This window comes from Falco biarmicus, chromosome 4 (genome assembly GCF_023638135.1).
Source record: "Falco biarmicus isolate bFalBia1 chromosome 4, bFalBia1.pri, whole genome shotgun sequence".
In the NCBI taxonomy this organism is placed as follows: domain Eukaryota; kingdom Metazoa; phylum Chordata; class Aves; order Falconiformes; family Falconidae; genus Falco; species Falco biarmicus.
Genome location: NC_079291.1, coordinates 1,214,017 through 1,235,009, shown reverse-complemented (window position 1 = coordinate 1,235,009; position 20,993 = coordinate 1,214,017). Strand labels below are relative to the sequence as shown.

Below are 20,993 nucleotides of genomic sequence, written 5' to 3'. Positions count from 1 at the left end.
TCCTGAGGTCTTTTCAACAGCGATACTTTGACAGGGACAGAAAAAACAGGCTATAACCATCTAGGAGGGATAAGACAGTGAAAATCTGTTGGCTTGTCAAACAAACAAAGTTGTTCTGTTCAGAAGTGGTCTCTACCAGTTCCATGGTGGTGTGTGTCTCCTATCTGTAGAGGGCACGTAGGTGCCTTTTGCTTACCGGCTAGGAAAAAGAGATGCATATATGAATTTTGATCATACAGTACTGAAAGGATTGAAATCTTACAAAGGGCAGAGTGTTTTGGTGTTCTAGGATGTTAGCAGGTTAAAGAACACTAAATAATAAATTAACATTCTCATTTGAAATGAAGGGTTTCAACATCTGAAAACATGAGGGACGTAACCCGAGGCGTGACCGAGCTTTCTGTGGCAAGCAGAGCTGCCCGTGGGGCCGGTGAACTCATCCAGCTCCCGCTCAGGCTGTGGGGGCGAGCCGGGCGTGTTTGTGCACCTGGGGTCCCTGCACCCTTGGGCTGCTCCCAGGGCGATGCCTGAGGGTTTGCAGCCTGTGAGGCAAGTTCAGCCTTGGGAGCAGCCTAGGGCACTGCAGAGGTAAACCGCGTGACTGCCGAGGGCGACGTTTATGGGTTCCCTGTCCCCAAAAAGGCAGCCAGCCCTGGTCCCCACAGCTGGACTTCACAGCAAGCTCGAGGGCTGGAGTTGGAGTTGTGTGGCACGAGGGGTCTGGCAGCAGTGCTGGCTTGCAGGTTGTCCTGTCCCCTGCCCTGCCTGATGCTGGGGGGCTTTGTTCACAACCAGATCATCAAACTGAGCCAGGTTAAAAGTAATACTTTGCCAATTCACCAACTCCAAATGGTTGATGGTAGTACGGAGAGGGACTAGTAAGTACAGGAGGTGTGGGACAGCCAGCAGTGATGAAGAGCTAAGCTGGCTTTCTGTCCTGGAATGACCATGTGGGTGCTACCTAGAGTGAGTTGCTTACGGGTGGACAGATGTTCCTGTCTGCTGTTCAGCAGCAAAATGGTTAACTGTGATGGCAGTCCTCTCTCAAACATTTAAATAATTAGCTTTCAAAGTTAACACCCTATTAAGCCAAAGGGAGGAAGTTCACACCTTTGCTGCTGTTATTGTTCCAGTCTGGCTGGCTGCAGCAGCAGAATGACGCTAGTGCCTTGGTTTGTGTTGTGAAGGTTATCTCTGCAGCCAGAAGGGGTAGAAAGAAGAAACTTCATTTATAGAAAAGGAAGAAAACACAATACAGCAAAGCCTCTGGGAAGATTGCAATGCCACGGGTTCCAGGAGTTGGTTTATGTGTGGATTATTTTTTTTTTAAACTGTCCTTTCCACTTTCAGTTGGGTTGAAAGATTCTTCTGCGTTGAATAAGACAAAGTATTGAAATGAAATAATGTGTATTTAAAATCTTACTCAGCAAACATAATTAATTTATCCTCAAGTCTGGGGGCATACAGAAGAGCGTATCGTGGAGGCACAGGTCTGTGAGTAGCCCTTGGCAGGGTTCTTCCATAGCCAGGAGAAGGTCCATACTGCTGCGGGTGGCTGATGTGACCCTCCCTGCATGCCAGGCTGTCTAGCTAAGGTGAGCCCTTTGACGTGCCTGTAATGCTTTGTGCTGCTGAGGAAGACAAGTCCCTTCCAATGCCTTAAATCTACATTAAACTTTGTGGTGTGGCAGTAAAAGTGGGGGAGTGCTCTCAGTCGGTAATGGTGACAGAAAGGATGTGCTCGGTTCCAGCGTGAGAGTGATGGTTACGTTCCCTTTCCCTTCACAATGCCATGCGATGGCTGATTCTGCTGAGGTAGCTAGTATAAACTGATTTACTTCTGTTTCTTATTTCTTTGTTATTTTTTCTGCTGATTTAATGAGCTGAAATGGGATTACTAAAGGACAAGGCTCTCCCCCGCAAGAATTCTCTGTTCCAACATTACTTTATCGAAGAATCTGCTAGCAAAATCTTAGCTCTGGTCCCTGGGGACACAAGGAACTCAGATCAGATGCTGGCCCTTGTGATCCTTAAGTGACCATAAAAAATCAACATCCTGAATTCCCTAGGCTAATTTGCAAATGGACACATTTGAACTGCATATTAGCAAGCTAATGCTCATTTAACATCTTTTTCTTCCATTCATGGTGACCTCCAAAGGAGGAGAAATGCTGCATATAGAAAAGGGGATTGGTCCCTCTATCTTTGTTTGTATTTTTTTCCTGTCTTGGGTCTCAAGCATGAACCCAAACATAATATCAAACAGATACCTATAGATCAAGGTAAACCACCTTTGCCTTTCCCTGGTGTTGCTACTTTGTAAGACCTGCTGGGGTATTTGCACCAGGGAGCAAGGCTGGGTTTATGCTGGCGGAGAAGAAAGGGTTTGGCCCAGCTCCAAAGTTCACAACTTTTTTGTACGTACATGTTACATTTTTAGGGAACTGTCCCAGAATCAACACTTGCCTGGGAAATCTTTCCCATCCCACCCTAACCTTCCGGTCACTTTTCCTATGGTTGAATTTGCAACATCAAGCCTTTTTATTAAGAAATAGATGGCGAACCGACAGTGAGTGGGAAGTTATCCTTGAATTCTTATATTTTATGACACACCTTTTATTGCATGCACAAAAGCCCATGAGGGCAGCGCCTGGGCCACTTCAAGGGGTGCCTGTGAGTTGTAATAGGAGGCACGCAGTGTATAGAAATTGGTTTCTTATGTGTGTGTGGTGATCCCCAGTAACATAAGTTTCTGAATACACAGAAATACTCTAAGAAATTAATGTGGGGTTTTTTTTGTATTTCATAGGCAAAATATGTAGTAAACTTTTCATACAGAAACCAAGAAAATATATTTAAGGCTTGTTATTCATTTGTGTGGCCACTTCAGCCTTCAAGGGTCTACATTCTTGCAGTGGAAAAAAATGTATGAGGCGGTGTGATTCCTTCAGTATTGCTCCCTGCATGTAGTTAAATGGTTCAACAGTGCCTGGTTCTTACGGGTTTGGATAAGAGGCAGAGAGGACAGGACACAAAAAATCAAGTTCATGATGGAAATTCCATGAAAAAGAGGCCGACTGTTCCCTCTCTCCCAAGAGGGCTGCAAGAACATCAGTGCAAGTTCTGGCTGATTTTTTTTTTTCCTTTAAGAAAATATTTACTGGTTCTTTTCTACATTCCTTACACTGTCTAAACAACATTGACGCCAATGAGAGCTGGGTTTGGATTATGAACTTTTTTCAGCTTTTTTTAGAGTTGAGCTGTGAAATTGCTGATAAAACCAGTTTTCTTCTTTTTAAGCTGTTCCCTTTAGGGTACATCTAAGTTGAGGGTTTTTTCTCATCATCTTTAAAATTGCTGATGCTAAAATTGTTCAGTACTAAAGGGATACCTGTATCTGTTGTGGTTGTGGACAGGCACCCTCTTTCTCTTTCTTTTTGTGCCAGGTATAAGATTTTGCTGCCCTCAGCCCTGGGTGTTCACTGCTTGTGACAGCTCCTGGGCCAGATACCGTCCCCTCGCTCACCTGCCAGCCAGCCAGGCTAGCGACAGCGTGCTGCTCCTTGAACATCGGCCTGTTTGCTTTGGTGGAAAATGCTCTGATGTGCTTATCCTGGCACTGGGCAGGGAAGGGGACACTTAGAAGCTGGTGATGAGAAGCCAGTTGGCTGCCACTAACCTTTTCCCCTGGCCCAGCTGTTTGCAGAGTGCCCATCTGCTCCGGCTTGTCGGAAAAGCTGGCGGGATCAATGGAAATCACTTAAAGCTGGACCTGTGTTCTTGTTACTAGCAAGGTGCCACTCCTTTAAATGCCGTGATTAATAGCCAGTGTCTGTGAGGGTGTTTTGCCCATCAGTGGCTACAGCAAATTGATTTTAGGAGAAATCAGAAAATTGAAAGGAGAGTTGGGGAAATGTTGTGTTTCTGCTAACACAGCCACAGAAATAAGTGATTTGCGGTTGCTCAAACAATGATTTTTCAGCATTTGCTAATGCCTTCTGGCATTACAGTGTTCTGTGTTGTGCTGGTTCTTCTGACTAGCGTTCTGCAATGGATGTCCTGAATTCTTTGCATCTCCCACAGCGGCAGTGGGTAGAACGGGGTCACGTACGCGTGAGAGTGTGCAACAGATCGAGGTGGCTCTTGGGGAAGAAGCCTGGGAGGTGGGTTACAAGGGAAGGGGCTGCAAGAGCCTGAGTCTGCGTGGATGGAATAGGTTGGCCTGGGAAACCCTGCCCTAGGAAATCTGGGAAAGCAGGGGCCGCACGGGGCTGTTGGGGCAGTCACTGGGTACTGCTGCCTGGGGTTGTTATTTTTCCAACCTGGGGCAGAGATATGCCACAATGTCCCAGTGTTTTCATTTTGCCTGGCTGTAAATGCTGCTGGGTTATCTAACCCCATTATACTTGCTTTCTGTTATAGCTATAGATTGATCCTGTGTTTTCAGCATTCACCTTGAATTTCAGAGGCTGGCTGGTAAAGTGATGCCAGCAGACCCACTAGTGAAGATTTATACCAGACTTGTTTTCCTTTGGTAACAGATTAAAAAAGATCCCTGAATAGAATAAACTGTATTGACAAAATGACTCCTCCCAACCCCTCCTTTTATAATTATGTTTTTATTACTTTTTTTTTATTGATAGCATGACTGTGGGGGAAGAAAGAAGAATTATACCCTATATGACATAGCAATATCAGCAGAAATCTTGCAGTAAAAAGAAAATAAATCTATGTGCTTTATTTTAGAGGTCAAGAACACTCTAAAGTTACTTTTAACTTTGCTGGATGCTGCCTAAAGGTTAGGCTGCTTTTTGTCTGCAGTAGAACCAGAGCACTCATGCAGACACACCAAGCTACACCTCATGGCTCACACTGCCGTGTGTAACCTGGTTTTATGTTTTAAGCTCAACCGTGGTAACCTGGTTTTATGTCTAAAGATTCAGGCTAAGGGTTCAGGAGAATTTAGGTGAGGGTGACTGGTGAAGGTGGCACTGCTACCTGCCAGCCCTTTTGCTTGCTCAACAGCCAGTTTTTTCATCAATCAAATCCTGGGCTGCCTCAGGATTTTGTTTTAAAGCAAAACAGGACTGGTGATCCTTGTCCCAAACCACTGTGGCTGTTCGGACACAGCCTGATGACCAGCTCAGGTACCCAGGGGTGAAGGCGAGAGGAGGTGGACAAGAGGAAGCACACCAGCTGAACCCTCCTGCCCCTCCAGCAAAACCATGAGCCTGGCATTTGTCAGGAAATGGATTTGCCAGCTCTGCCACTCCAGGGATGGTTTTTCAGTCACAACTGCTATGGCTACACTGGCAAAGCACTCGGTGCATACACAAGATGGATATTTGACTATGGTGCTTGTAAGTAAATGAGTATGGTGTAAGGTAAAGTCACTTTTCATGTGTTTCATCGGGTCTGACCCTCCTAACCCGCCATGTGTTACATTTCAGAACATCTGAGGGCTTAATGTCCCACCAAAATATAATAGGTGGGTATGTTGACTGGAAGGGTATCTTGGCTTATAGATACTAAACCCACCTATAGATACAGCTGGTTGCAATACAGAAGTCTGATGTGTCCCTGCAAAAGTGGTGTTCGTTTCTTCAGCTAGGTAAACTGATAACTCTGATTTTGACCCTTCTGGAAATTAGAAGTTTGATCCACAACTTTTTTTTCTTTTTAAACCTGCCTGCTTCCAATACGTTCCCTCTTTCTTATTTTAGCAATTCATCAAAATGAAGAGAACAGCAGTCAAGAAATAAGAGGACTAGAAGAACTCAAGGATACCTCTGATGCTCAGGTAAATGTGTGAGATTAATAGTGTCTTGGGAAGTTTTTCAGACATACAAGTTGAAAGATCTGCTTTCAGTATCTCTGGGAAATGGATTTTCCTCAATGTTCTGCACAGGGAGCCCTAGGAAGGGGGTCGTCTGCTATATATTGTCTTATGTTACTCTTTAGAATAAGATTGATGATTATGCTGGGAATTAATCCCATGGTTTTGCGATCGGACAGCATTCTTCAACTATATCTCTGCTCTTTTTAGAGCATACACGTAACATATACCAGATGTGAAGATAAAATAAGGTGTGCTTTAGGAGGCACGGGCATGTGACATTTTGATTGAATTTTAATCACTGTAAGTAGACATGCAATGATATGAGGATACTTACTGGTCACTTGAGTGTAAGCAACAACCTTTTTCTTTCCTTTCCTGATGTCCCTCATTTACAACCAAAGCATGCTTCTAGATATTGCTCAGAAGAAATGTAACCGCATTTTAGAGTATTTTATTGTGGAGTTGCTTACACTTTTTGATTCTGTGAATCTTTTTTGATTAATTTCCAGTTCATTCAATCATTTAGTTCATGCATTCAAACTGTGCAAATGCAACTATATTGCTCATTGTATTGGTACTGATTATTGCTTTTAATTTAAAATCGATTTTACCCAGTCTTGACTTTTTTTTTCTTCTATTCCTCTTGAAATCTTACGTTCCCCACCAGTTGCTTTTCTCCTTCCCACAGATGCAACTTGTAGTTCCTGTCTGATTTATCTCCTAACACCCTGCCTGCTAAAAACTTGTGTGCAAGAAAGACAGGATTTGCACTGATGCCTGTGAGCAAGCCTGGCTGAAGCAATATGTATATCTTTCTAAAGGCAGGGGCTGCCTTAGCCACAGTGAGCCCAGGAGGGGCTCTAGGCAGCACTGGTAGCAGCTCTGGACCATGGCAGGCACCTGGAGAGTGCAGGCAGAAGGTTTGGGGACCGTGCAGATATCCCTACTGCATCAGGATGTATGTGGGCTTTACTAGCCTGCCCTTTGGAGTCATGCTTAAGCAGGATGTTCAGAAATGGCCTGCTCTTTTCTTAATTGCACACAGTTCCAACTCTATTAAAAAAAACCAACAAACAACGAAGTGTAGTAGAAGCCCTAATGTGTGACAATTTTGTTACCTGACTTTGATTCCTAATTCATATCAGTGTGGGGCTGAGGATCAGCCTTCTCGAGCTCAGGTGTATGTTACAGAGCTATAGGAAAGACCCAAGGGGAAATACTGACCTGACTGCACAAAAGATCTGGCTTTCTATTTTCTTTTTCAGGTTTCATGTATGCTCAGTCTTGCTTGACTGTTGTAGTTATTATTTTTTGAAAATGTTCACATTTATGTCAGAGGTGTAAAAAGAAAGACTACGACATGTGTACTCGAAGCCCTAAGTAGCCAGCTAATATATTTACATGGGCAGGATATAAAAGCCCCTAAGAATTTATTATTGGGATATTTATTCGCTCAGCTTTTATTTAGCTGGAAACCAGCTTCTAAGGTTTGAAAGAATTTGAAACATGTTTAAAATTAAACAATTATGAAGTGAGCAGTTAACAAAAGTGTTCATGTACGCAACCAGGAGGAGAGCAGGAGCGTTATCAAAGCACCTGTTGCTCCAATTTGTTTGTCAGTGCCATAAACGCAGCATCCTGCAAACACAGAATACAGGTTGCTTTCAGGGTGTGAATGGGGTTTTTTTCCACTCTACTGAGACTGTGCATGTGGCTGGGGCAAAGCAAATGATCTTTTGAGGCAGTAGCATATGGGTTTAAGTTTTCAGGTTCATCAAAGGTGAAGCCTGTAATAACTGTGGTTTTTCTCACCAGACATGGGAGACAGTGGTGCTGTGGAAAAAAACCCAAACCACCACAAACCTCTTCTGTTAGCAGAGTTGCAGGGTGTGGTGGCTGCTCTAACCACCACGCTGTGGGACTGAGGATTCATTTACATTGGAGTTAGTTAACGAAACTGGTGCAAGCATGCTTGTAAATAAAAAAAATCCCATCTTGTCTGCCTAGGGATGTCTTAATTCACCTCCATGTCACTGCTAGCATATTCATTTTTGGCTTTTACAGAGGGAATATTTTCCAATAGACGTGCTGAAACAGAAAATGTGTTGTCAGCATCTTTGCTTTTCCAAACTCAGTAGTGACTAATTAACTTTCCTTCCCGTTAAACTTTTTGATTTGATTTCAAATATTGCATAAACACCTCTAATTGTAATAATTTTGGGCTGTGAATGGTAGTAAGAGCCTTACTATAAAGCTCCTACATTCTTTTATCATTCATTTTAAATTAAAGCCAGTTAAAATACATAACTTTACGATTTTCACCTTCACATAAGTTAGTATTTGTATATCTGTTGGTGTATGTGAATTAGAGGACTAAGCACCAATATCTGGGCATGTGGGATTTTGGAGGGTGTGTGCCTGCACAAAATACAAATGGAAACTGCACTTTGCAAGTAGGGCGACTTGCCTTTATCCTTTCCTCTAACAGCTTCAAAAGCACTGCCTGAAAATTCAATTTATATTGACAAGTGAAAATGACCAGTAATAGGAGACTCTAACAACATCTTCCCAACCAACTTTTAGAAGCTGTCATCAGTTAATTAGTTGATCAGGATGCTTTCTTATAAGTACTTAGCAGAAAGATTTATAGCGGAAAGTAAGAATAATTGAGGAAATCAGAATTAAAAGTGAGGGATTCATCATCTTCTTCTTAATTACAAAAGGCTAAACATGCTTTTTCATATTTCAAGTGTGTACTTTACTCCCAGAACCAAGCATGTACAATTAATTTAATAATACCTTAGCCCTCCCAGAAATTTTTTAGATGAACTTTTAACCTCTGGAAACCAAATAAAATAAATGTATTTTTCACATTCTCTGTAATTCCTAATTTAAGGAATAATTGAGGAAGGAGGGAACAGGTTAAAATGTAAGATTTCTTCTTGGGAGTTATTTGAAACAGGACAATATGGTTCGTTAATGAAATTGCTGATTTGAATACAGACCATATTTATGGCAGGGCTAATTGGCTTGTATCTAGAGTTACTTCTTCCCTGAGCTGCGCGTTCACGCAGAAAGCACTGATATGCTCTGTCTGAACACCGGCAGAGACCGAGGGGTGAGAGGGGCTCGTGTCCAGAAAGTTGTCTTTCTGTGGGGTGTTTCCTCCACTTGAACATGCTGAAGCCAACTGTTACCCCACAGCTGAAGTCCCTCATCTTAACGTAAGTGGGTTTGCTTCATACACTGGAGATCATGAAGTGTTTGTTCAGCAGAGGGAACACCGCATTTCTGCTGATGTCCATCTGACATTTGAAGTACGGGGACTTGTAACGGTCTATGCCACTCGTAAGTCATGGTCTGACTCGTCTGGGTGAAACATGAAGGGGTGAAAAGTGATTCCATAGTACTAAGATCCCAGATCCAGAAAGACTATAAATCTTTATAGTCTCGAGACCCTAACAGGCCCTAAGACTTTGAGTTGTCCTAAGCCTAAAAGCCTGGGGGGATTACAGCACACAGATGTTATACTCTGCTAGAAACATCCCAAAGCCATGAAATAAGCAGGTTTGGCTCTAGCTGATGCCATCGAAGTGTTGTGAAGTACAGACATCAGTCTTCAGCCAAGTCTGCGATGGTTGCCTATGTTCCCTGTGTAAAGTAGTGGAGAAGAAGGAGAATTTTAGGAAACGACTCATCTGACTATTTTTAAATGTCTACTGTAGAGTAAAAAAAATTACCTTCTTAGGTACCTCTTTAAGTCTATTGATTAAATAAGCCTGGACAACTAGTTCAGTATATGCTTCCACATTTGATAAAATCAGTCTTATTCCTGATCTGCAGGTGAAAATGCTGTGCTATAAATCTGTGTCCTCAATTCAGAAGTTAAAAAGCTAATCTCATAGAAAACGTAAGGACCTTCAGGTTAGGCACTGCAATTCCTTGTTTTCTCTTTGGATTTCTGACCTTCAAACCAGCACGTAGGTTCCTTGTATGGGAAAGCTGGGTTCCTCAGGGGGCTGAGGGCTAAGCATAGGACATGCAAAGCACAGGCTGTATCTGAAATTCTTCTCCAGAGCACAGATGCCTGATGCAAGCTTGTGAGGAGATGCCTTCATCCAGACTAGAGCAATGTAGGCATGTAAAAATTTCTTTCAAATAATTCCGTAAGGATGACTCTTTGCACTTAGTCATAGAATCCATTTTTTCCCATCAGCATTAAAGTACTTATTTAGAAAGTAAATTTGTTTTACTCCTCAGCTGAAGAAACCTTAACCCACGTTTCCCTCTTCCTCAGAGAAACCAGCAGACTGTAGGATGGTTTGGGTGGGCACTCTCACACCTTCAGCTGTCGTGAGCAGCAGTTTCTCAAGGCCAAAGGCTTGGAGCCAGCAGGACACTGTGGTTTAGTGGTCAGGGCATCCCTGGCTTTTGGACCTGACTTACAAGATGTTTTGTGTATTTTGGAGTAGATACCAACTCAGTTGAACTCAGGATGAATAGTAGAATGAAAAGGGTGGAGGAAGTGGGCAAAAAGGTTTGTTTGCAGATTGCCTTTAAAGTGGTACAGCAATACCGTAGCCATGTCGCATGACTGGCCCTCCCAAGGCATATGCTGTTCCCATCAGGAAACATCTGGGCTACCAAAAGCTATGTGGTACCACTGAGCCAGGTCTCGGTTACGCGGACACTACATACATAAGCAAATAATGGACAGTGATATTAAGCACTGACTTTGCTGGGAGCGATTTAGCCCTCATCACCTAACCTTGTGATGGGTCTGGCATGCCTGTGTGCAAGCACAAATCTGTCTTTTTCTCCCTCCCTCTTGCTTTCCATGTGTGTGTATATATATATATATATATGCATATGGATATAGATAGACAGGTAGATATAGGATTTTTAGAAAACAACCAGTGCTGAAAGTTTTGATGAAATACTATCAGCATAGCTTGAATAACTGGCTGAGCAGTAGCCAAAAAATAGTTGTAACGTAGTTTTAAAGCAAATTTCATCTTCTTCCCTAAACAAAACCAGGGGATACTGATTTATTATTTACAGAATAAATAAACGTGGCACAACTGTCTTTTAACTCTTGAGGCTTGCATACGTGAAAAATGTTTGGAGCGGGAGCAGAGGGAGTTGTAGCCTGTTATTTTTAGGAGTGCCTTGTGTTGCGCTTCGTTCTTTTTCCAGGGCTGTTCCTGGCTAACTTTCCCATGAGTTTTTAACCTCTTGCTCTTGTTCTCTTATGTAACAGGAAACAGGCTGACAGGAACAAATAAAACACAGTGTATCTGATAGTCACACTCAGAGGAGCGCTGGTTTAGTTAGCCCTGCCTTCGCTCTTCCAAAGTAGATACGTTTGCAGATTCTCTGTGCCTCAGCTCCTCTCCAGTTGTTTCCCAGGAAGCAGCAACTCATTTGTGTTCAGCAAGCAGCACAGAAGTACCACAAACATGAGAAAACAGATGCATTTCTTTTAAGGTTGAAATTTGTGGTGGTGTCATGTCCTGGGACTGTGGATTTAAGTATTTGTTTGCTCTTTCTCCCACCCTTAAGGCAGGGGTTTTGTGCAAGCTTCAGGGAAGAGATGACATCGGACGGATTGAGCTGGTCCAGAAGCTGGCAAGAGAGAACTGCCAGTTTTTGCAGGCGGATAGAAAACCACCGGAGAAGGCAGAACACGTAAGACATTTCTCGTTTGGTTTTTTTGTTTCTTTCTGGTAGGGGAGGGAGATTTAGGTCACAAAACTGGAATAGCAAAGCTGATGGTCAGAATCCAGGGCACACATTAGTCATGGAACTGTAGCTGCTCTCCTCTGGCATTTACATTTCTCTGAAGTGCGTTCAGTTCAATAATTGTCAACACACTTAAAGTATTGTGTTGTCATTAACTGTCAGTTATTGTTATTAATGTCTTATACACACAGGACATAGCAGATGATTTCAGGATGCTTTCTACCAAATTGTGGTTAGTGATTATGAAATATTTGGGGTTTAGGATGTATTTAAATAAAGTATAAGGTATAAGAGTGCTTCATGTACTTTAAATTGTCTTAAAATTACTTTGCTGCTGATACATTTGGGTGCACGTATTGGCTGGAGCTTTTCAGTGTGAATTAAAAAGAATGGTCTGGATAGAGAATTCAGCAGTTGCTTTTAAAAAATTGTGTTTTCAACCAAAAGTTACATTGAAGAAAGCAGCATTCTGTTCTGTGTAATGCTTCTGAAAGCACTTATTCAGATGTTAATAACTGGATTTAAAATGCACTAAAACTTGACTGTTCTGCTTATAGCACAATGTATCCTAATTTTGTTCTCCTAGTAAAGATTTCTATTCTGATTGCATATTCATCTAAAGGTGCCCGGGATAATAACTGCAAGAAACAACAAAAATCCTACCTAGTCCTCATATGTCTTGCTATTATGTATAAGTAATTTATTCCATTTTCTGCTCACTGGACAGTAGAAAAAAGGCATGTGATTTAGAAAAGAAATACTTTTCAGCTCATCTGCAAGCTCATTCCTACTGAAGTAAGGCTGCACAAAGGCAAAGAGAAAGATGAAGTCTTATTTCCAAGCTTCACACTGTTCCGTTCGGCAGTGTATAAGGTCTAGTCTGGTGTAGTTAAACATGTAATTGTATCAGTAGGTGTGCATGAGGGAGGACGGTAATTAGCCAGGCTCAAATCCCTGAGACTGGATTGTTCCTCAGCTGAGCTGCTAGCCATGGACATCTGGCAGAATTTCTGTATATCGTTAAACTGTATCAGCAAAGCACAATTAAAAGTTTAGGTTAATCCTAAAAGATTTTAAGCCAGGGAAGGTTTCTGTTGTGTTTCAGGATTTGGAAGCAAGATTATAGATGCTGTGGGCATAGAAGAGAGGGGAATGTCAGGACTGATACTCCAAAAATTCAGTAGAAATTTCTGCTGCTTGCTGCGGTCATTGCAAAGGGTGCTGTGGTGTCAGCTGCAGCTCTGTAGCTGCATGGATTACAGTACAGTTCCAAAAATGGAAAGGAAAGAAGTGCTCAGCTTTTCTTCTCCTTTGAAAAGTATGGTACTTAGCAATTGCTGCTCTTTAGAAAGACGAGTGACTTCAGCTTAGCAGGAGCTAGAGCAAGCTGCGCATGTCCATTCTGAGTGGTATAAGGCAGCAGCTAGTGCTCTCAGCCAAGGATGTGCCTTTAGACCTAGGAGGGGACAGGAAAGAGAAATGTCGTCTGAGAGACCGCAGAAGCCCAGGTCATTTCCCCTGTGCCCTTTTTTTCTGGGTGGGGAACATCTTGCAGCTAGTGCTAGCAATAACAAATGGTGGTGTGCTTCCCCCACCCTGTTCTGCACTTTGCTGGGTGTTGCAGGGTGGAGGGTGACGTGACTCTTCCCTACGCTCTGGGCAGCCCATGCCCAGATGTAGGAGAGACTTGCAGCCCTCGCTGTGGGTGTATTTGCCAAGCCCCCAGCCACTCTACTGTGGCCACCAAGAAAGCATTACTGAACGTGGGCAAGGGCTGTTGTAGGGTTCTCGGTTTAGCTGACTCAGGTCATTTACTTTCCCTGGAAAAACCCCCACGCTTTGCGTTGGTGGGAGCAGTGGGTCACATATGTCCAGGAAGCTGTGAGCTTCCATCCCTTCCTCTCCCTCCCTTCCTCCCTTGTGGTCTGAGAGCTGCCCTGGTGCATGTGCAGGTGGCGTGATTTGGCTGGCTGGGCAGACTTCACTGCTCGGGGCAGCTGTTCCCTCTTTTCTCCAAGGAGAAAAGCAGCAGGCTGGGTCGTGGTGAGTACTGCTCGGATGTGGGCTTTCAGACCTTTCCATCTCATCCTGCTGCTACAGAAGTGATGGCAGATTCATTGGCATCGGCTTGCTGCCTGGTCCCTCGTGCTCACTGTAAATGTTAGAGGAACAACATGTTCAGGGTGTGGTGTCCTTACAAAATTATGTGTAACATGCCCATCTTTCTTTTTTTATTTTTAAAAGCATAGCTTACTCGTACATCTCTTTCTTAGAAACACAGGGTAATGGGCACCCAATGTAGACAGTAAAAAGGAGTGGCTCTGCTCGTTCTCCACAGGGCCCTCATTTCTCAGGAGGTATCCCTGGACTAAAGCTTTCACCAGCTTTCCCTGCTGGGGACCTCAAACTGTGCTTTCATGGATGATCTGCCTTCCGCAAAGGGATGGCATTCAGGCTTTAAATGAGATGCCTGAACACCCTGCCAGGCTCTTCTTCCTGCACTTGGAGAGCTGGCTACCTGGCCTGGCCTCCTGGCAGCCCATCCTGCAGCAGAAATGCTGCTGGTTTACAGGATTGTGTGTTTTGGTCAGCCCAGGGCAGTGTGGTCGTTCAAGGCTGGGGGCTTTGTAACCCACCTGGAAGTAAAGCTGCTCTTTCCAAGATGGCCAAGGGGGAATTTTTGCCTTAAGCAGAGTTCTCATTTGTTCTCCTCCAGGAATATGTGCGCACACACACACACACGCATCCCCCCCCCCCCAACACATACATAGACCCCCACCCCCCCCACCCCCCCCCCTCCCCAAACACAGGGTTAGAAGTGTACACGTGCATAATTCCTGTCTGTGTACTGTGTCCCATGCACGTAATGGGAAATGGAGCTGGGCCACCAGTGCTACCCACTGTGTTTCTGAAGCAGGTCCCTTCAGATTAGTATGACGTCACATGATTTTTTCAGCATTAGCAGCAAACACGCATGTAGTATGGTTGGGCTTTGCTGATTTTTCTGCATTCCTTTGAAGAAGGAAGACAACTCAGTCTAATTGAAGAATTTGGTACCCAATGACCCCAGTAACTTTTCCTGTATGGCGGATGAGGTGTGGAGCATGATGGGGAGCCAGGCTGTGAGGAGTGCTGGTGAGCCCTCCTATCATTCAAATAAATAAACACCATCTTCATCTGAATTCGAGGACAGAACTTAGTGACTCATGTAGGAAAGGTAGATGACGTGGATGCACAAGAGTCTGGTCTTCTTGAGGTTTTCAGGCAGATAAAACACCTAAAGGTATTCTTCAAGGTGTGCTGTTGGACATCTGTGGTCCACAATGGGCAGGTGAAGCATGGGTTGGTTTAGGTTGCTGGTTCAGAAGGAGATGAAATACAATTGTGTTTTCTCAGAAAAAGCAGATGGTCTGAAAGAGCGAAAAATATGTGACAGCTGGGGTGGTTCACTGGAGGGAAGCTTGGTTTGGGACTGTGATGGGAGAGGGAATAGATTCCTTCAGTTTGGATGCGTTCTGTAGGGTGCAAAATTGCGGTATATATATATGCAAAGATTTTGTACCTGCATACATTTTTACTTCAAATGCTCAAGTCAGAAAGTCCATACTGCTTTTGTTTCAGGTTTCTGGTACGCTAGCGTTTCTTTTCAGATTTACGGTCTGAATAAAAAAGAGCATCCTGAACAAGTCCTGTAATTTAAAAAGTTTTGTACTCAAACTCTGTTATATGTGAGCTGCTTGGTTTTGGCACCGCAAGCTTGCTGTGACCAGGTTAGTGCTGCGTTGGAATCGGTGTTCTTCCGTAGCACACAGTGCCAGCTTCCTCTCTGGTGAATATAACACTTGCAAAGTGCTTTAACTGTAATGCTGCTCACAGACTTGTAGAGGAAAACACAAGCTAAATTATAGTGACTTTTTTTCCCCATTCCCACTTGCTAATGTGTTAGAATAAAGTTCTTAATTAAGGCATTGAATCTACCATATGTGTTAGGTTTCCTAAAACTTGTTTTGCTAATGAGTAGAATTAAGTAGTAGTAAATAAGCTTCTAAACAGGTAGATAAGCTTTTTCCCTGTGCTGTTGCATTTCTACAATGAGATTCAATGTATTAATAATAAATAAAATAAAATGGTTGTCTAAAACAGACAGAAATTATTTTATTACCATATGTGGGATAAAGTAAAAATAACGCTGCAAGCTTGCAGTTCTAATTTTATCACTGCATTCAAATCAGACTCATAAGCCTAGGGAAATGTAAAACTGGCTATTTGTATTTTTATATTATTCAAATATTACATTCCTTTAAAACAATTGCTTTGACAGAAAATAGATGAAAAATCTGTACTAAAATATTTAGCTATAAAATGAGCCTGCTTTTTTGAGAATTTTGCTTACTGTTAGCATTAATTATAATATAGAAAGCAAGCTCTGTACGTGAAGCCTTTTGAAGTAATTTGTCATAGCTTTTTTTGCTCAAGCATACATTTTGAGATGCATTTGAGGCATATTTGCACTAAACCATATTTTTATGGAACTCCTTTTAAGCAACTACAACTCAAATAATGCCTTTATAATAGACATGATACTGTTTGTACAGTGTTTCCAGTTATCATTTCAATGAAGCATTGCATTCATTAAGAAAATCATGACTGTTTATAGTGTCATTGTCTTAGAAAAATTGTCAATGTTTCACCTCATCAGTATGGGGAAAATACTCATTAGATTATGTATAGTACTGTTTTCATGGTCAGATCAACGGAATAAGCTTTCTACAAACTGACACCAATGTTCAAAGGAAATTTAAGATTCTCTAATGCGTTCATTAGAGAACTAAAGAATATGATTTTCTTCATTCAACTACATAAATTATATTCTAGGCTGGGGCTCTTCCAGTACTTCCATGCATCAATGGGGAGGGGAATGTTTCCTGAATCCACCTTGTAATCTCTTTACAGTTTAATGTATATATTAATTAGAGTTACATACTGTTTAAAAGTATGTAAGTACATACAGCCTGAATGTATTGATTCTGTGACTTAGCCAGTTCAAGATGAAAGAGGTATATTATAGGGGGAGAGGTATGTTTTCAGAAGGGCAACAGATACTGAAGAATAGTTTTGTCAATTTATGGGTACTAACTTTTGTAATCAGCGGCCTCATTAAGAAGACAGATGATTTGCTCATTGAAGCAGGTTGGTGGTTGGGCTAAAGCTGTTAAAAAGGCTTACAAAAGAAGATTAACGATTTAGAGCCTCACGTTGTATAGATTACTCACAACCGAGGAATTTCTTGAGGAAATTCCAGCCATGACACATCAAGGTTATTTTTAGGGTGCACCTACCTGTCCAGCTGGTCGCCTGCAAGGAGACAAGAATGAAGGTCAGGACGTGTCCAGAGCTGCAGTTTTTGTAGCTTGACAAAGCTGTGGCCTTGCGCTGATGTACTGTTGAATTGATGGTCAGTCATCAGGGCTCTGATGGAAAAATGGTCTTTAAACCAATGACATCAAATAATGTCTGAACGCAGTCAGTGACTGAAATCTGTGCTTTACTTTTTTTTAAAAAAAATCATCACTGCTTTTGTTGTATCTGCTCTGCCTGGGACAGATCTACTGGGTAGCTTGAGTGCAGTTTTACTGCTTCTGGAAGCTGTTCTGCATCTCTTGCAGAGCTGTGGATCAAGTGGACATAACAACTACAGTACTGTACATGTTTTTGCAGAAACTTCTGTGGCTTGAATAGCTGCAAAGTGGTATAGATGTCTGAAGTCATTGAAAGAGAATGGATTTAGGACATCAGCACAGGAGTTCACCATTTCCCTTCATACCTCTTAGATCTGCCAGCGTTAGCAGAAAGAGCTGTACCAGGGTAAGATGATAGTTTGCAATTTTGACCTAATCTTCAACTACAAGCCAAGAAGAAAACGAGTCTGTCAATGAGATTGTCAGTTTATAGCTCTGTGTTGAGTAAAAGTAAGTAATTAAGAGGTAGGTACATGCTTTTTGTGGAGGCAACCTGAAGTTCGAGTCTCTGGTCGGAATCAGGAGGAACAGGGACTTGAATCTAGTTCCGTCATGTTCTGGAGAGAGTGTCCTATTCCACGCGGTCGATCTTTCATCTGCTGGAATGAACGCATAGCCCCAGGGGATCACCTGTTCTTCATCTCTTTATCTTGAGAATAAAAGACTTCTGCAGGTCCTAGGATGTCTTTTTCAGTGCAGAACAGTCACAGGCACCTTTCTGAAATGAAAAGTTTGCCAGAGATAAAGATCCTCCTGCTCAGGTGTGGGACTGGGATCGTTTGGCTGCTGTGAAAAGCTTTGTTTCAGTCTCTTTCAACACTTTTCTTAAAATAATAAGAAAAGTAATTTTTATTTACTACATACTTCAAAGAGGACTTACTACTCCTTTTGTTGAGTCTATTGAATGTGGCCAGGGTTTCGGAGGAGAATGCCCTCTTGCCAGGAGTGCAAAATAGTGGTGAAATGATGCAGTCCTTCTTTCAGTAAGAATAAAACACTTGAGAGAAGACATGCTTGTGCTTACATGATATGTTGTGAGAACAGGGTAGGAACATGCTGAGTGGGAAAGTCACTGTTTCCCTTTGAGTCAAGTTACAAATTCCCATAATACGTTCTTTCCTCCAGATGCTCGGCCTAGTGTTTAAAAGAAAAGAAAGCCTAATTTGCTCCTCTTTGATTTATTCTGTACCGTGAAACTACTTTGTATAGAAGGAAATTCCACATACACATTTTGCATGCTGGGCTTTCTTTGGTGTGGAACGGTGACTCATTCCTGTATGGGACAATACTTCAGCTACTGGTGGGAAAGGGGTAAAAAGGGCCTAAGGTATTTAGCAGGCTAAAACCTGGGAGCCAGAACACTGAATTTCTATTTTTGACTCCATCGGTTATTTAATAAGTAACCTTCTTCAAATCATGTCACTTCTCTGCACCTTTGTTTACCCAGGTATAAAATGGGGTCTTAAACATGTGGGACCTTGAAGGGGTGCTATAAAACCTGCAGCAGTTAATGAATGTTGATGGAATTGCTTTGAGATCCTTGAGAGGTGGTTTGGGGATCCCAGCAAGCTGGAAGTGCGTTGGACTTTGAACCGCTGAGGGCTGGGGGATGTTTTTTAAAAACCTAAGCGTAGCTGAGGCAAGGCCAAGCAGTTGCAGCCGCTATGCAGCCCTTGAGTTCCTCAGGCATCGCTTTAGTGGCTGTGCCATTGGCAGCATCCCTACCCCGCCCCCAACCTGTCCCCAGCCTTGGGCTGCCCCGTGTTGTGTTCTGTGAAGAGACATGGAATAGTGCAGCTGAAAAATGAAATAAACACACCTGTTTTCCAACTGGATTAGTTTCCCTCATGATATGGGAATATGGATCTGGGGTGAGAATGAAATGTGGTGTCAGGGATGACCCTTCCTGGCAAGAGCTGCTCTGCTGTTCACAGTGAAACGTGGCCTTCTTCCTCCATTCCCCAAAGCCTTGTGACTTACCAAATCCAGAAACAGACCTGGGTGAAATTAAACGTTCTTGGGGTTTTTTTGGTTGGCATAATTTTCATCTGTCCTTCACCACGTGGCTTCATGAAGGCTTACGTGCACAAAGAAGGGGATGAATGACAAGTGGGGATCAGCATCTGGGGAGCAAGTAGAGGACAAGAGTGCCGTTTTTCACGGGCAGTGGGACTACACAGTTCTTGGTAGCCCCAACACTGAAAACATGGTTCCTTCTGCTCCATTTATCTATGTGAAAAAGCAGAGGAACTCTCTGAAAGCTGTCATCTGCAAGTTGTCACTCTCCTCTGATTCTGTGTTTCTCTCCAAATTCTGAACCACTTACTTGCTTGTTTCTAGACTGCCCAAAGGTTTACATAAAGTTAATCTATCATTTTCTCCCTTTAGAGAAGTAGGAGTTACCAGTTTATGAATTCAAAGCACCTGCTCTAATGTTTTCCAGTTTTAAATTTACTGTTCCATCCCTCTCTTTGTGTGAACAATACATTTGATGATGTTCTGAATGTTCTTTATTTTTCTGATTTATGACATCGATAAACTCCCAGTTATGCTGCTAATACAGTGGACGTATCCTGCTATCTATTTCCATGTAATTACTTCCACTCTTGTCCCAGGAACTCCCCAAGTAACAAAAGTGCCTTGATCTCTCTGTCAAGTTAGGGGATTTGTTATGTAAATTTGAAAAGATTAAAAAGGAAAGTGATAATGCTTTGAATATGCACCATGCAAACTTAAGTCAGAAATTCCAAGCAGTTTCTGAAATTCAGAAGTAATTTTGTCCTTCAACTTTCAATGGTGCAGATCTTTTTAAGTCATTCATTGTTTTACTAGACTTTTCTCTTGGAATTGAAACCAATCAAGGACACCTGGCTTTGGCTTATAGTGGACCTGGCTGAGAAGAAACAGCCAAGATAATGGGAAATCTTTGTTGATAAGCCAGAACCTGATGGCTGTTCACCACATCATCCTCTTCGGAAGTTTTCTGAGATTTGGTAGCCTGCCCAGAGATCAGTCATGTAAAAAGGATTCAGTGCTTCAGCAGTTCTCCCTTTTTTTTTTTTTTTTTTTTTTTTTTTTTTTTTTTTTTTTTTCCCCCCCTATCCTCCTAAATAAGTTCAGGAAGAATCTTCAGTTTCATTGAAGTGGAGATTGGGCCAGTAATGCAGAACATGTGTGGTTAGTGTCGTTAAACAGGTCAACACGCTTCCACATGGCAAGCTTTGGTCCTGTTTGGAGTAGAAGCTGCATCAGAGCAAACTCTTTACTAAAATCTGCAGGTCTATGCTAAGGTCAGTGCTGTTCAGTGGCAGGGTGCTCTGCAGTCAGTGGGGTCACGTTTGATTTCAGGTGCTGCTGGGCTGGCACCACAGCCCTCCCCGGCTGCCAGAGCAACCCAGCTTTCTGTGGAGATCCGACAGCCTGTGTCAGGACCTCACTGGAACAAATGCTACCAGCATTTGTTGGTATTTGTCGCTGTAGGCAGGCGCTGGAGACTACCTGGAGCACGCCAGTGTGAAGACTCAGCCTTTTCCTTATATTGAGCTGCCTCCCCTGTGCCAGAGTCAGGCTGTCTGCACTGGGGACTTTTTGGAAAGGGGCAGCTGTATAGTGTCTCTTTCTGCCTCCACTGCTGAAGCCTCTTCCGTAGCAAGAAAGGGCAACTTGACCTTGCGTTTCTTGCAGGCTTCTTTTTTTCCCAGGATTTATTTTAATCATGAGACATCCCTAAAAACTCCAGACCTTGTCCTTTTGCTCTGGCCATTCTGTCACTCACCGTGTCTGCATTTTAAAGCTTAATTCGGCTCCTGCTGATGTTGATAGGTATTTTTTGGTAAGAGCAGAGTATAGCCCTTAGGGTCTAATGCTTTTGTCGTGTCATAGCCTTGGAAGGT

The 20,993-nt window shown here is 42.8% G+C and overlaps 1 protein-coding gene across 2 annotated transcripts in view; it reads left to right on the top strand.

The window, feature by feature from the left end:
* Positions 1-20,993, top strand: part of RAPGEF5 (Rap guanine nucleotide exchange factor 5) — a 162,697-nt gene that overhangs the window by 57,595 nt on the left and 84,109 nt on the right. For both annotated transcript variants that reach the window (XM_056335689.1, XM_056335686.1), the window contains exons 8-9: positions 5,724-5,800; positions 11,402-11,527. In XM_056335689.1, coding sequence (XP_056191664.1) covers positions 5,724-5,800; positions 11,402-11,527 — 203 coding nt within the window. The remainder of the gene's footprint in view (positions 1-5,723; positions 5,801-11,401; positions 11,528-20,993) is intronic.